Source organism: Heterodontus francisci, chromosome 20 (genome assembly GCF_036365525.1).
Source record: "Heterodontus francisci isolate sHetFra1 chromosome 20, sHetFra1.hap1, whole genome shotgun sequence".
In the NCBI taxonomy this organism is placed as follows: Eukaryota; Metazoa; Chordata; class Chondrichthyes; order Heterodontiformes; family Heterodontidae; genus Heterodontus; species Heterodontus francisci.
Window position 1 is genome coordinate 81,723,292 of NC_090390.1, and position 16,564 is coordinate 81,739,855.

The 16,564-nt window shown below is 46.1% G+C and overlaps 1 protein-coding gene across 1 annotated transcript in view; it reads left to right on the plus strand.

The window, feature by feature from the left end:
• sfrp5 (secreted frizzled-related protein 5) overlaps window positions 1-16,564 on the plus strand; it is a 106,401-nt gene that overhangs the window by 5,641 nt on the left and 84,196 nt on the right. Inside the window, exon 2 of the mRNA XM_068053126.1 lies at window positions 13,099-13,176. Coding sequence (XP_067909227.1) covers window positions 13,099-13,176 — 78 coding nt within the window. The remainder of the gene's footprint in view (window positions 1-13,098; window positions 13,177-16,564) is intronic.

Below are 16,564 nucleotides of genomic sequence, written 5' to 3' on the forward strand. Positions count from 1 at the left end.
GAGATTGGGGTGGGTAGGTGCGGAGTATAAGAGAGAGAGACTGGGGGAAGGGGAGGCAGAGAGACTGCAAGGGTAGAGAGAGAGAGAGACTGGGAAGAGAGAGAAACTGGGGAGAGAGAGGTACTGGGGGAGAGAGAGAGACTGGGGAGAGAGAGGGAGAGACATCGAAGAGAAAGAGAGATACTGGAGAGTGAGAGAGAGAAAGACTCGGGAGAAAGAGACAGAGATTGGGATAGAGAGAAGGAGCAGGGGAGTGGGGCTGACTGGATTGCTCCACAGAGAGCCGGCATGGACTTGATGGGCTGAATGGCCCCCCTCTGTGCCGTAAATGACTCTATGACCACCCCACTCCCTGTTCTGAGAGAAAGAAACACTTGCATTTATGTACCTCTGGTTATCATTGCTCAGCAATATCCCAAAACTCTTCACGTACAATCAGTTATATTGAAGTGCAGTAATTGCTGTGCTGTAAGTAGATGGGGAAGCTATTTTGTGCACCAGAAAATCTCACAAATTTGTGCTGAATGGCGTTACTTTTATTGGTATTGACTGAGTATGGAATGCAGTTTAGGACATCTCTACTCTTTGATCTTAAAAGCCCAATCTGGACCATTGGAAGAGGCAAGCAAAGTCATCAGTTAGACATCTCCTCCGAAAGATGGCACCTCTGACAGTGTGGCACTGTCTCCGTACTACACTGGGAGTGTCAGCTTAGACGATACACTCTGGAGTGGGTCTTGAGCCCATGATCTTCTGACTCAGATCATGATTGTTACCAACTGTGTCAAGGCTGACACAACACAGCATCCAGATGATAGAACCAGTCTCAGAATAAGGGGGTCAGCCATTTAGGACTGAGATGAGGGGAATTTCTTCACTCAGAGGGTGGTGAATCTTTGGAATTCACTGCCCCAAAGGAACTCCCTCCCTAACAGCACCTACCCCACATGGGCTGCAGCGGTTCAATGAGGCAGCTCACCACCACCTTCTCAAGAGCAATGAGGGATGGGCAACAAATGCCAGCCACATCCCATGAATGAATAAAAATAAAAGTCATTGACAAAGGAAGGGTTAACTTACTTTTCTCCCTGTTGCAAATATATCAACATTGTTTTGGCAATGTTTTTCTTTGTGTGTAAGTTGCAAGATGTAATAAAAATGTTCTTGCAGCAAAACAGATGTTGGGATATATGCAGTGCGGTGGATTCCAGATACTCTGTCATCAGAGAGCGAGGAGAAGTGCTTCTGGGAAACACGCATGGACAAAAGGAGGAGGTCAAAAGTGAAAAAATCAACTCCGATTCATGGATTGGAGTTGATCTCCCATCCCCACCCCTACCCCTACTGCATCTCCCTCAAAGGTTTTGCCTCACCCACTCATAAACTCTGCATCAAATTTGAGTTTTTAAAAAATATCATTTCAAAGTATTCACCTACTGTCCTCAGCACACCCCCCACCCCACACCCCCCCCGCCCCCAATCACCTTATGAGTCTTTGCACTTACATCCAGTGCCTTAAAAAGGCAGGAAAATTATGAAATAATGGAAAACTTGCATTTCTGTAGCCCCTTTCACTACCTCAGGATGTCTCAAAGCACTTTACAGCCAATGAAGGACTTTCGAAGTGTAGTCACTGTTGTAAACAATGCAATTTGTGCACAGCAAGATCCCACAAACGCCCATGAGATAATGGCCAGTTATCTGTTTCAGTGATGTTGATGAAATAGAAGATGAGTTAAATGACAGATTGGTGACTAGGTGACACCAAGCTCGAGCCACATTGCTAAATGGAGACAAAGGGTTAGATCAGAAAAATCAACTGGGGTTCCTTCTCCTGATTGTTAGACAATGACCCCTCCTCGAGGTGTAATGATGTCAGGTTAGGACATGATCAGGCTCACTGGGGATGCTCCCCTTGCTCCCCTCCTCAACCATATCCCTCCACCTGACTCGTCCCCTCACCTGAGAGGGTGGACAGGGACTCTGCTTTTAAACTTCGCTACCTAAAGACGGTGCCTCCGACAGTGGACTGGAGTGTCAGCCTAGATTATGACCTCATGTTTCTGGAGTGGGTCTATGAACCCACAACTTTCTGTCTCTGAGGTGAATGCTATGATCTACGTCACAGCTGATACTGCCAGAGCAATACACCTGTCAGATGACTCACTTGTCCGAACAACTCCTAAAGTAAAAACAGAGGGAGGGCAGAGGGGTGTCCTGTGGAAAGGATATGTCAACTTCCACCTGCCAAGTTCACCCACCCTCTCTGTGGAATGTAGCTCACCTCACTATCTATCTGCGCCTACCCTTATTCCAGACTGCAAGAGATCAGGAACATGTCACATGGGACACCGTGCTAACTAAATTCCCTTCCACAATATCAGTGGACAGGCAGCCCCTCCCTCAACGTACAACATATCAGGTCAAGTTGGTTTGAGCAAATGGTTAACTTGTAATCTTTTGAACTGCTGAATTTACGGTGCCTTGCTTCTTTCTTGAGAAATCTAGGTGAAGGGTCAAGGTTCACAGTGTAGGGCACCAGCCAGTTTGAAAAGAGTAGGAGCCAAGATGATATACATCAAGAAGTAATGATTTGAGGGATGCCTAACTTAGGCCTCAAGCACCTGTAAACTTTAAGAAGGGAAGGCTGAGAGAGGGAAGAACTTTGAGGGCCCTAGTTGGAGTGGAAGCTGATCTGACGAGTCTCAGTATTAACCCAGTGAGTGTTGTTGGAGTCTATTATTGTCATAAAGCTCAAAGTGAATCACTTTAAAACAGAGCAGCCCCAGTTTAGTTACAGTCAGCCATTGCAGGGGTCTACAAGTGAGTTGTGTATTTTACTTTGAGTGTGTCTTAGTGAAATGATTGATGAAGCATTTTCTGAAAGTGATGGATTAATTCTCTTGGGCAGACTTAAGGAGGAAAGCTAACAGTTCTTTCTCTCATGGGCCCCGTGACTTATTTATAGACTCCTTGCGGTAAAATAGCAACAAAACACAAGAACATAAGAAATAAGAGCAGGAGTGGGGCCAGACAGCCCTTCAAGGCTGATCTTCTATCTCAACTCCACCTTCCCACATTATCCGCATATCCCTTAATTCCCATAGTATCCAAAAAATTATCAATCTCTGTCTTGAAAATACTCAATGACTGAGTATCCACAGCTCTCTGGGGTAGAGAATTCCAAAGATTCACAACCCTTTAAGTGAAGAAATTTCTCCTCATCTCAGTCCTAAATGACTAACCCCTTATCCTGAGACTGTAACCCTGTGTTCTAGAGTCCCTAGTCAGGGGAAACAACCTCTTAGCATCTGTACTGTCAAACCCCTTAAGAACTTATATGTTTCAATGAGATCACCTCATATTCTTCTAAACTCCAGCAAATATAGGCCTAGTCTACACAATCTCACCTCACAGGACAATCCCCTCATCCCAGGATTCAGTCTAGTGAACTTACATTGCAACCCCTCTAAGGCAAGCATATCCTTCCTCGGGTAAGAAGACCAAAACTATACACAGTCCTCCAGGTATGGCCTCAAGCAGTTAAAATAGAATTCTGAGTGGGGTTGTCCCATCATAGATTATCTTCCAGTGAAAGTCAGAAAGTCCTTCGAGAGTAAAAGAACCTGCATGAAATGGAATTGCTGACATGGATAGTTTACAGATGTTACACCCAGGGTGTTACCACTACCTTGAATGTGATGGTCCGTGTGCATGTATGAAGTGATTGGGAAAAGCATGCAACACGCATGAAAAATAGGACACTAATTTTTTTTAATTCCACAAGTGAAGTTCTGCAAAATTCTGCGTCCTGTTCTAAGTCACACTTGCCCATCACCTCAACCGTAGCCTGCTTCCATTGGTTTACTGTCCCTCACCCCGACACATCCACTTTGAACTCATTGTCTATGTTGAGAGTTCTCTCCATGGCCACATTCCACCTACATTCATAACCTTGTCCAGCGTTATATCTCAGGGCCATGACAGTCTGTGCTGCTGGTTTGGCTTCCTGTGCTTCATCCCTTCCTCTGCTCTACCACTGGTGTAAGCTCCTTCCGTCATTTTGACCTCCCTCTGCTTTACAACTTCTCTCCCACTATAAGGCCATCTCTTCAGTCAAATTTCCGCTCCCCTTTCCTCCTGTTGCCCAGCACCTGATTCTCCTTCCTAACACACCTCGGGGACAATTAGCTGCGGTTAACAATAGTGTGTGAATGCGCGGTGTGAAAATTCTTCCGATAGATCTCATTTTCCCGCAAACAGCGGGAACGTTGCAAAGTCATTATGGTCCACCTGCCTTGTGAATGGTCAGTCAATGAGGTTTTTATCCTCTCACCCAGAACGCCGACCCCAACCCCGACTCTGCATGATTTCACGATTTATTCGAGGGACAAACTAGGAAAGTGGCAGCAATTCTGCTCCCTGCACTATAGAGGGCATTGGTGTGCAGGAAAAAGAATGAATAGACAACCTGTGAGTTGAGAGAGTGTAAACTGTAGATATCCTGCTGCTTTCTGTGCCAGGTGCTATCAGTCCAAAAGATCACTGATCATTTCCTTCAGTCACTGGAAGACATTTAGAGTAGGAATACAGCAGATTGCTTGTCAAACAAAAGGATTTTGTTCCCCCAGTTTATGGTATCTGAATCTAGAATGCCCTGCCTGAAAGGGCAGTGGAAGCAAATTCAATCGTAACTTTCAAAAGGGAATCGGATAAATGCTTGAAGGGGAAAATGGTCAGGTCTATGGGGAAAGGATAGGAGGTGTGGGATTATTTGGAGAGCTCCTTCAAAGAGCCAACACTGCCAACCCAATACTCTCTCTATCCCTTGGAAGTAAATTTACTCCCTGAATCACACTATACGTGGTGTGTGAGGCCTTGCACATGAGTCCATACCATACTGTGGCTCAGTGTTTTGGGCCACTCTTGGTTGCTCTGATGCAGCGTCTATTAAGAGATGGCCCTCGGTTTTACTACAAGGGTGAAGGTATTCCCCTCAATTTCTTCCATTTTCTCGTGCTCTGTGCTCAAGGTGGTGACTATTTCTGGGCTGCAGTCTCACAGGCATCACCTGTACCCTGTGACTATTCATCCCATGTGACTTCAACAGTCTGCGGCTTCAGGCAATTCAACCATGGGGAAACTGCAGGCAAATGTAATCCTGTTTCACCCAGCATTTCAACACACACTGACACCCACACACTGACAAACACAGACACACACACTGACACAGGCACACACACGCACACAAACACTGACACACAGACACACTGACACACAGACACACTGGCACACACAAACACTGACACACTGACACAGGCACACACACACAAGCAACCACCACCACACTCTGATCTGTACAAATTGACACACAAGGGCACACACATACACTGACACACGCACATATGCAGGTACACACACTGACACACATACACTGACTCACACGCACACACCCCACCACCACACTCTGATACTCACATACAGGCACACAAACACACTGACTCACTCACACAGAGACACTAACACACACACTCACACGTACACACACAGCAGGAGTCACTGGGTAGTACTCACAAGAGGAGACCCTGGTTTATTTATTCCCTCGGACACTGTCACTGAGACTAACTTTTGGTGCCTCAGTGTTGTGCTGACTGAAGACAACTAACTTAGCCACAGAGCCAGATTGAATCTGGGATCTTCCTTGTCTTTGAATTGAATGGGCATACTACATGGCTCGTTTAGTGCTGAGTAGGGGCAGCTTAATTGCCATTTGATTAATAAAATCAGGGATTGGTCTTAAAATAAGCAAATCAATAATCTAGTCAGCGAAACCTGCCGAAAAAGATACCAAGAGCAAGAAGGGTTCAAAAAATGGGTTCAAATGATCTTTAGCCCATTGAATCTCATCCTGTCAGAACATTCCTAACAACTTGCCATAATCCTCCAATCCTCCTTAGATACAGGGGTGGTGCCAGAGGAATGGAGAATTGCAAATGTTACACCTTTGTTCAAAAAAGGGTGTAAGGGTGAGCCCAGCAACTACAGGCCAGTCAGTTTAACCTCGGTGGTGGGAAGCTTTTAGAAATGATAATCCAGGACAAAATTAACAGTCACTTGGACTAATGTGGATTACTTAAGGAAAGCCAGTACAGGTCTGTTAAGGGCAAATTGTGTTTAACGAACTTGCTTGAGTTTTTTGGTGAGATAACAGAGAGGGTTGATGAGGGTAATGCAGTTGATGTCGTCTACATGGACTTCCAAAAGGCGTTTGATAAAGTGCCACATAACAGGCTTGTCAGCAAAGTTAAAGCCCATGAATAAACAGGACAATAGCACCATGGATACAAAATTGGCTGAGTGACAGGCAACAAAGAGTAGTGGTGAACGGTTATTTTTCAGACGGGAGGGAGGTTTATAGGGGGCTTCCCCAGGGGTTGGTGTTAGGGCCCCTGCTTTTCTTGATATATATTAATCACCTGACTTGCGTGTGCAGGGCACAATTTCAAATTTCCAGATGATACTAAACTTGGAAGTATTGTGAACTGTGAGGAGGATATTGATAGACTTCAAGAGGACAGAGACAAGCTGGTGGAATGGGTGGACATGTGGCAGATGAAATTTAATGCAGAGAAATTTGGTAGGAAGTACAAGGAGAGGCAATATAAAATAAAGGGCATTATTCCACAGTGGGTGCAGGAGCAGAGGGACCTGGGGGTATATGTGCATGGATCATTGAAGGTGACAGAGCAGGCTGAGAAAGTGGTTAATAAAGCATGCCATTGGCGGAAGGATCAAGAACCAGAGGACACTGATTTAAGGTGATTGGCAAAAGAATCAATGATGACATGAGGAAAAACTGTTTCACAGAGCGAGTGGTTAGGATCTGGAATGCACTGCCCAAGAGTGAGATGGAGGCAGGTTCAATTGAGGTATTCAAAAGATGAATTTGCAGGTCTACATGGAAAAGGCAGGGGTGTGGGACGAGGTGAGTTGCTGTTGCAGAGAGCCAGCATAGACACGATGGGCTGAATGGCCTCCTTCTCTATGGTTCAAACTCACATGAACCACTCACTAATGTCCAATTTAGCTTCTTGCCAACACATGTAGGACTTTGAGCATAAAGCAGGTGTTGGAAAGGTTAAAAATTATACCATACTCCAAAAGATGCCAACACGATTTTTGTGAGATGCAAAAACATGCAGACAGAGCATGATTGATGTGTAACGGTATTAAGGAGTTAATACTTATATTGTCACTAGTGAAGAATTCAGCAGTGGAATGGTAGCACAGTGGTTGTGTTACTGAGCTAGAAAGCCTCAAGCGTACTTCCGCAGTGCGCCTAATACACCTGCACAGGTCGAATGGAATAAGCAATGTTATCCGAATCAAACCTAAATTTGTTTGGGTTTTCCAAAGCGTTACAAAGGAGATGTACCCCTCTCAGATTTGCAATTCTACCAAAGGAAGCAAAGTCTACAGTAGGGACTAAAATAAAAGGAAAATACTGCAGATGCTGGAAATCTGAAACAAAAACCGAAAGTGTTGGAAATACTCAGCAGGTCTGGCAGCATCTGTGGAGAGAAAAACAGAGTTAACGTTTCAGGTCAGATATGACTCTTCTTCAGAAACAGACCTGCTGATTATTTCCAGCACTTTCTGTTTTAACTAGTAAGGACTGCCTTTTTCTTCCCTTTCTCTATTCACCAACAACAACTTGCACTTATATAGCACCGTCAACATAATAAAATTATACCAAAGTGCTTCACAAGAGTGTTTCCAAGAGCTATATAAGAAGCTTGGACAAAGTGGTACGTTTTTTTTATTCATTCATGGGGTGTGGGTGTCATTGGCTATGCCAGCATTTATTGCTCATCCCTAATTACCCTTGAGAAGCTGGTGGTGAGCTGCCTTCTTGAAACGCTGCAGTCCATGTGGGGTAGGTACACCCACAGTGCTGTTAGGAAGGGAGTTCCAGGATTTTGACCCAGCGACAGTGAAGGAATAGCGATATAGTTCCAAGTCAGGATGATGTGTGACTTGGAGGGGAACTTGCAGGTGGTGGTGTTCCCATGCATTTGCTGCCCTTGTTCTTCTCGTTGGTAGAGGTCATGGGTTTGGAAGGTGCTGTCTAAGGAGCCTTGGTGCGTTGCTGCAGTGCATCTTGTAGATGGTACACACTGCTGCCACTGTGCGTCGGTGGTGGAGGGAGTGAATGTTAGTGAATGAGGTACCAGTCAAGCAGGCTGCTTTGGCCTGGATGGTGTCGACCTTCTTGAGTGGTGTTGGAACTGCACTCATCCAGGCAAGTGAAGAGTATTCCATCACAAACCTAACTTGTGCCTTGTAGATAGTGGACAGGCTTTGGGGAGTCAGGAGGTGAGTTTTAAGGAGCATTTCAAAGGAGAAAAGAAAGTTAAGAGGTGGAGATAGGGAGAGAGTTCCAGAGCTTAGGGCCTCAGCAAGTGAAGGCAAAGCCGCCAATGGTGAAGGGATTAAAATCGGGGATGTGCAAGAGGCCAGAATTGGTGTATTACAAAGAATATTCCTGTTGCGGGTAGATCTGGCTTGATGATTTTATTGAAGATGCTAATTTAATTTTTTAACCCCCAACCAAAAGCAACCATGTTGGGTCTCCCTTGACAACAGACCACTCACAGGATATCAGTGATGGGGAGAAGTCCTTGTGCATTAGGATTCTGGGATTCAGCCCATCTGGGGTTGCCTGACCTCAGGGGAAAACAGCAACAGCTAAGAATGAAACACCTTTTATTTATGGCTATTATCTCTAAGTATATATATTATATATATAAGAATAGACAATGGGAGAGAATTGTGAATTAAGAAGTTCTCTGTATAGATTCATCATTCCCTTTGAGTGAGTGTTATCATATCACACCAAAGTTACTGAATGGTGCTCGGTGATTCTGAATGGATCACAAACAAGAAATGCTGGAAATACTCAGCAGGTCTGGCGGCATCTGTGGAGAGAGAAGCAGAGTTAATGTTTCAGGTCACTGACCCTTCATCACTGGCCTGAAACGTTAACTCTGCTTCTCTCTCCACAGATGCTGCCAGACCTGCTGAGTATTTCACAGAATCACAGAATAATACAGTGCAGAAGAGGCCCTTCGGCCCATCGAGTCTGCACCGATGCATTAAAAACACCTGACCTGTCTACCTAATCCCATTTGCCAGCACTTGGCCCATAGCCTTGAATGTTATGACGTGCCAAGTGCTCATCCAGGTACTTTTTAAAGGATGTGAGGCAACCTGCATCTACCACCTTCCCAGGCAGGGCATTCCAGACCGTCACCACCCTCTGGTGATGCTAGTCCCCTAGCATTTCTTGTTTTTATTTCACATTTCCAGCATCTGCAGTATTTTGCTTTTATTTTGATTCTGAATGGATGTTCACTTAAGTGGGCGGCACAGTGGCGCAGTGGTTAGCACCGCAGCCTCACAGCACCAGCGACCCGGGTTCAATTCTGGGTACTGCCGATGTGGAGTTTGCAAGTTCTCCCTGTGTCTGCGTGGGTTTCCTCCGGGTGCTCCGGTTTCCTCCCACAAGCCAAAAGACTTGCAGGTTGATAGGTAAATTGACCATTAGCAATTGCCCCTAGTATAGGTAGGTGGTAGGGAAATATAGGGACAGGTGGCGATGTGGTAGGAATATGGAATTAGTGTAGGATTAGTATAAATGGGTGGTTGATGGTCGGCACAGACTCGATGGGCCGAAGGGCCTGTTTCAGTGCTGTATCTCTAAACTAAACTGAAGGCAACTATATACAGTTATTTGAAGGGATGATTTAAGTGTGCGCTTTGCAGAAAACTCTGTTTATAATGAATACTCCCAAGATGTATTAGAGTAGGTTAGGTGGCATGGAACTGATAAATGCACAAGCTACAGCTGGCTACTACACCAGCACTCAAGGCTCAATTAAAATAAACAATTATTGGTGGAAGTTTTCAACCAGGGGGCAAGTTTCCAGTCAGCATTGTCATAAAAACCCATCTGGTTCACTAATGTCCTTTGGGGAAGGAAATCTGCTGTCCTTACCTGGTCTGGCCTACATGTGACTCCAGACCCACAGCAATGTGGTTGACTTTTAGCTGCCCTCTGAAATGGCCCAGCAAGCCACTCAGCTGCATTCACAAAAGTGGATCACCACCACCTTCTCAAGGGCAATTTACGATGGGCAATAAATGTTTATCTTGCCAGTGATGCTCACAGCCCTGAAATGAATAAAGAAACAATCAATTTGTGCACAGTAAGCTCCCACAAACAGTAATGTGATACTGCCCAGATAATCTGTTTATTTTTCAGTGACGTTGGTTGAGGGAAATATATTGGCCAGGATACCGGGGAGAACTCCCCTGCTCTTCTTCGAAATAGTGGCCGTGGGATCTCTTACACCCACCTGAGAGGGCAGATAGGGCCCTGGTTTAACATCATCTGCGTGTGATTTATCTTTCTGTTGGAAATGCAGCTCTTTCCCACCAGTAACTGAGCTACATGTTTTCTGTGTACTGGGAGTACGTTTCATCTGAACAGTATCTAGGGTCAGGGATAATGTTATAGCCATGAAGTAATTTAATTTAGCGAGATTTAAGATAACAATGTTTTAATATTTGAATTAAGCTCAATTTAATTAAGTCTACTAGATATAATCTCAGGCTTTGCTAGAATTTAAGGGATCTAAGATGTTCAGTTCTTAATTTTGTTTAAAACTTGAATTTAATTTGAGCCCAAAAACCTACTGTTTTGCTTGTGTGTCAGCTGTGCCTCAGTTGGTAGCATGTCTTACCTCTGAGTCATAAGGTTCTGGGTTTAAGTCGCACTCCAGGGCTTGAGCACATGAATAAAGGCTGACACTCCAGTGCAGCACTGTGGGAGTGCTGCACTGTTGGATATACTGTCTTTTGGATGAGATGTTAAACTGAGGCCCCATCTGCCTGCACGGGGGAAGGGGGAGTGGGGATGTAAAAGATCCCATGGCACTATTTTGAAGATAAGTAGGAGAGTTAACTCCGGTGTCATGACCAATCTTTATCCCTCAATCAACGTTACAAAAGCAGATTATCTGGTCATTATCACATTGCTGTTTGTTGTCCATAAGTTGACTGTTGTGTTTCCTACACTTAAAATGCTTCTTGGGCTGTAAAGCGCTTTGAGGCATCCGGTAGTGAAAGGCGCAATAAAAATGCAAGTCTTCTTTTCTTTCACTCCTTCCTTTAATTCTGTGCTGTTAATAGTCGTCTCAAAATCACAAGGTGCCTGCAGAGCATGTACTTGGGGAGTGCGGGAGGAAAGCAGCAGGAGGCAGGGAAGAGTCACTTCCCCAAGCCACCTGTCCACATCAGCTTGCCAAACAAATTGGCAGGGCATGGTACGAGAGTAAGGACAGAATTTCTCTGCTATTCAATTCTAACCATTAATACGCCAAGTCTGTACACCCAGTTACCCATTACTTCAGCACCAATATAGAAACTCTTATCCTTGTGTTTTTGCTCTCCTTATCTCAGAAAGGATATAAATGCACTAGAGGCAGTGCAGAGAAGGTTCACTGACTGAAACCTGGGATGGGGGTGTTATCTTATGAAGAAAGGTTGGACAGGTTCGGTCTGTATCCATTGGAGTTTAGAAGAATGAGAGGTGATCTTATTGAAACATATAAAATCCTAAAGGGCCTTGACAGGGTGGATGCAGAAAGGATGTTTCCCCTTGTGGGAGAGACTAGAACTAGGGGACACAGTTTAAAAATAAGGGGTCGCCAATTTAAGACGGAGATGAGGAGAAATTTTTTCTCTCAGAGGGTTGGGAGTCTTTGGAACTGCCTTCCCCAGAGAGCGGCGGAGGCAGGGTCATTGAATATTTTTAAGGCGGAGGTAGATAAATTCTTAACTAACAAGGGAGTCAAAGGGTATCGGGGGGTAGGCGGGAAAATGGAGTTAGGCCACAATCAGGTCAGCCTTGATCTTATTAAATAACGGAGCAGGTTCGAAGGGGCCGAATGCTCCTAATTCATATGTTCGTAACCTTCCGTGACCTCACCACTCCTTATCTCTGTAACCTCCGCCAGTCCTACAGCCCGCCAAGATCTCTGCATTCCTCCAACTCTGGCCTTTTGTGCATTCTCCACTTCTTTCACTCCACCATTGGCAGCCCAGACTTCTGCCATGTAGGCCCCAATCTCTGGAATTCTCTCCTTAAACCTCTTCACCTCTCTACTCTCTCCTCCTTTAAGACTATTTAAAACCCACTTCTTTGACCAAGCTTTTGGTCGCCTTTCCTAATATCTCCTTATGTGGCTTGGTGTCAAATATTGTCTGATCACGTTCCTATGAAGTGCTTTTGAACGAGTTTATATGTCAAACAGAGGGAGTGCTGCAATGTTGGAGGTGCCCTGTTTTGGATTAGACATTAAACCAAGGGCCTGTCCGCCCTCCCAGGTAAACATAAAAGATCCCAAGACACTATACGAAGAAGAGCAAAGGAGTTCCTCACAATGTGGGGGGCCAATATTTACCCCTCAACCAACATCACTCAAACAGACTATCTGGTTATTATCTCATTGCTGTTTGTGGGATCTTGCTGTGTGCAAATTGGCTGCTGCGTTTCCTATATTACAACAGTGGCTACATTTCAATACATTACTTCAGTGGCTGTAAAGTGCTTTGGGATGCCCTGAGGCCTTGAGAGGTGCTATATAAATGCAAGTCTTTCTATTAAAGGTGCTGTATAAATGCAAGTTGTTATTGTGTCCGTGTTGATGCTTATGTGGAGTATACACCGGCATGGACCAGTTGGGCTGAATGGCCTGTTTCTGTGCTGCAAATTCAATGTAATTCTAGAATCATTGAAATGTTGCAGTAAATAGATTGAAGGAGGAAGTTTGCTGTTGGTTTCGATCCAGCTAGGTTCAGGAGACCTGTTCTTCCCCACTCTGGTGTCCAGGGTGATATGTTCCCAGGTTGACTCCCACACTGAGCAGACTGAGTGTGCCAGCTGGTTTGTGTTTATAGCGAATCAGATTGATGTTGGGTTATATCTTCTTGGTCAAACCTAAACCTCTGATTTTGCTTGTGCCCTCACTGCAGTCTCGAAGATTTGCCCTCCGTGTGACAATGAGATGAAGGCAGACGTCATTCTGGAGCACTTTTGCGCGAGTGAATTCGGTGAGTCATTCCTCCCTTTGATCCTTCTTCGTTCAGCATGCTAGCAGAAATGCTGGAGATAAAAACTTGTTCAAGGTCCTCGTTTCTCAGTGCCCCCTCTCCCTCCGTCCAATGGGTTGTGATTAATCTACAGAAAAACACCAAGTTGTTCGGGATCACAGAAGAGCCCCATCTGCCCTGGCTCATCGGAGGGTGACTGGCAGAGGTCTGTGGGACGCGGGGGCAGTGGGTCAAATGCTAACAACAGGCAGAGGAACAAGCAAAGCTCCCATTTATATTTTTAGCAGTAATAGACTGCGTAGCTCCTTCAAAGAGCCAGCACAGGGCACAATGGGCTGAATAAACTCCTTCAGTGATGTCAGGCGCAATGACTTGGATATTAAGGGGTGAAGGGGAAGGTATGGGAGAGTGCAGGGATATGGATCAGCAGGGCCGGATTTAAATAATCTGCTGCAGATTCCTGCCAGCCAAATTGACAGACTGTCAGGGACTTGGAGCAAGAGGTTACAGAGGTGGACCCGTGCGGACGATGCCTGCCCCGGCAGTCAGTAAAAGTCTGGCCGCGATCGGAGAGTCAGGTCACGATCGTGGGGAGGGGGCGTGATTGGGTGTAGTCGACGGGGTTTGGGGGTTGTGTCGCGATCAGGGGTTGATCGGTGGGGTTGACTCCGGCTGTGATAAGGACAGGTGATCAGGGGCTGATCGGTGGGGTTGACTCTCCGGCTGTGATAAGGACAGGTGATCGGGGGATATGATCGGGTTGAGGTTGGGTCGCAATCGAGAGGGGGAGTTGATCTTGGGAGTAGGGCGGGGTCAGGTTGCAATTGTGTGGGGCCTAGATTGCAACCTCTGGGCCTCCTTTGGCTCAGGATCCATCTCCCGGCAGGTTGGACCTGACAGGGGAGCTGATGTTGACCCCCTTCCTCGTCCTCCCCCTCCCCCTACCTGCTACCATTACCCCCCACCCAGCTCAGGCCTCAGTTTGAAATAACAGACTGGACCCCGCTTCCTTCCTTTGGGTGTCCTGTCTGCTTATCAAAAGAGCAGGTTACTATGGGGACATGGCAGGAATATAATGGGATCAGAGTGAGTAGCTAACTGGCTCATGTTATTTTAACCCTCCCCTCCTCCCTGGTGCACGCCGAGCGGGGGCCTGTTGAAATCAGGGCCTGTGAGAAGAGTATCAACATGGACCGTGAACACATTCGCTTTTTTAAAAAAAAAACTAGAGTTCCATAAAGTAATTGGGAAATCTGACTCTATGAAATCTGTAATGTATTTGTTTCAGAATTGCTTAACTTGAAAGCTGTGTCGATGTTTAAATGTTCAAAAAAAAACACTGCTTTTAAATCAGTAAGATTAATCTTTGGTACTTAATGGCCAAACCACTTCACAGCATTCCATTTCAGGGCTCCATATATTACAGAAATCATCTTTATTTTAATTATTGGTGGAAAATTAGGGTTGGAGAGAAAGTGGATTCTGCACCATAGCTCATTTCAAGTAAAAGCCAGCCTTAGGCTATCACAAGTCTGTGGATGGCTTGGATTGGAGCCAATCATTAAAGCCTGAAATAAAGAGGGGACATGAGGGCGGGGGGTTAAGGTCATAGGTTGAAGTAGAGGTTGCCAGCTTTCCAAGATTGGTCTGGATTCGCCAGGAATTAAGGACTGATCGCCAGGGCACTGCTGCAAACAAAACCCAGGAGAAAAATCATGGGGAGGTCAAAAAAGTGGTGCTTTTGTTGTTAACTTCTTTGAAAATTTAGTTCATTAATTATAAGAATATTGGACATGGGAATGCAGGTTGTTTGTTTGCCATGTTTTAAAACCTGCTTGATTTTCTTTTGCATTGAAGTCAATCAGAAAGGGTCAAAACCATGATTTCTGATTTGCAATCGCTCATTTGCCTCTTCCGGCAAAGCCAAATTTCACTCCCTTCCCACCTCGTCAAGGAGCAGCCCGAGGCAGAATTTCCAAACCTGAAGTCTTTATTAGTAACATGACTGGTTGCTGCCTTGGGGCGGAATCTTCTACTCTTCGGCCATTTCCGGGTCCCGACACCATTCGGTTAGAGTGCAGGATCTCCCCGGAGGCAGCCAATTAAGAGGACACCTCCCGGTCCACTGTCCAATTGAGAAAGGTGGGTGGGTTCCTGAGGCTGCAGGTCCAATCAGAGAGGCTGCAGCCTTGGAAGGACGACAACCCCATCGCCAGAGGTGGGCACCATCGCGCGAGGGTGCCTCCATCTTGAAGAGGTATCTGCTTCACCTAAATAAACAGTGACCATACTGCCAATTCACCTGTGTGGAGGGGAAAGCCCTCCAAGAATGGCGGGTGGCTGGAGCTCCGGCCTGTTAATGGTACGGCTCCGGGGGGAGGGGTTAATATTGGAGGCCTTGTGAGCCCCCATGACCAGCTGCCACCAGGCACCTGCCAGGCTTGGCCCTCAGTGAGTGTGGGGAGGGGAATCCCCGTCAGTCACACAGAAGATCCCCAATCAGCCCACAAATGGGCACTGAATTATGCAGGTTGGCTAGCCACTGCTGCTGGGCGGGTAGCCTCTGCAGGTGGTGACCCGCTGCTGGGAAGGTCAGCAGGAGGCGGGAAGGCGTCGGACCACCGACCAGAAATTCATCCCAGCCCCATCTTGAAGCCCGCCCCTGAAGGACCAGGAAGATTCCGCCCTCAGTGTCTCCTGACCTAAAATGATAAGCATCAGATACGCAAAGGTTCAGCCTGTGCACCAGGTGGCACTGTCCTGGGAAACCTTACCTATGCAAGCCAGTACCTAAATTAGAAGGGGTTTGGGGGCAGGTGGTGGAGTGTGGTGAGTGGGTGAGGTGGGATAGTGGTTTGGGTTGCACCCTTGCTGCACGGACTATTGGCAAATAAGGTTGCAACTATGACCTTCAGCTCATTCAGTTTCCAATTCCAGCATCAATGCAGACCAGGCAAGGTTTGCTTTTCTACAGTGAGAGAGTGGCAATCACTGAAAGAGCCATAATAGTCAGTTTCAGAGTGGCGTGGAGAATAAGTTGATTAAAACACAGTGAAGAGGCAGTGAAGGTGGAGTGTGTGTAGAATGGAATATTGGAGTTTGTGGGGGGTTTTTTATTTGTTCATGGGATGTAGGTATCGCTGGCTAGTCCAGCATTTATTTCCCATCCCTAACTGCCCTTGAGAAGATGGTGGTGAGCTGCCTTCTTGAACCGCTGCAGGCCATGTGGTGTAGGTACACCCACAGTGCTGTTAGGAAGGGAGTTCCAGGATTTTGACCCAGCGACAGTGAAGGAACGGTGACATAGTTCCAAGTCAGGATTGTGTGTGGCTTGGAGGGGAACTTGCAGGTGGTGGTGTTCCCATGCATTTGCTGCCCTTGTCCTTCT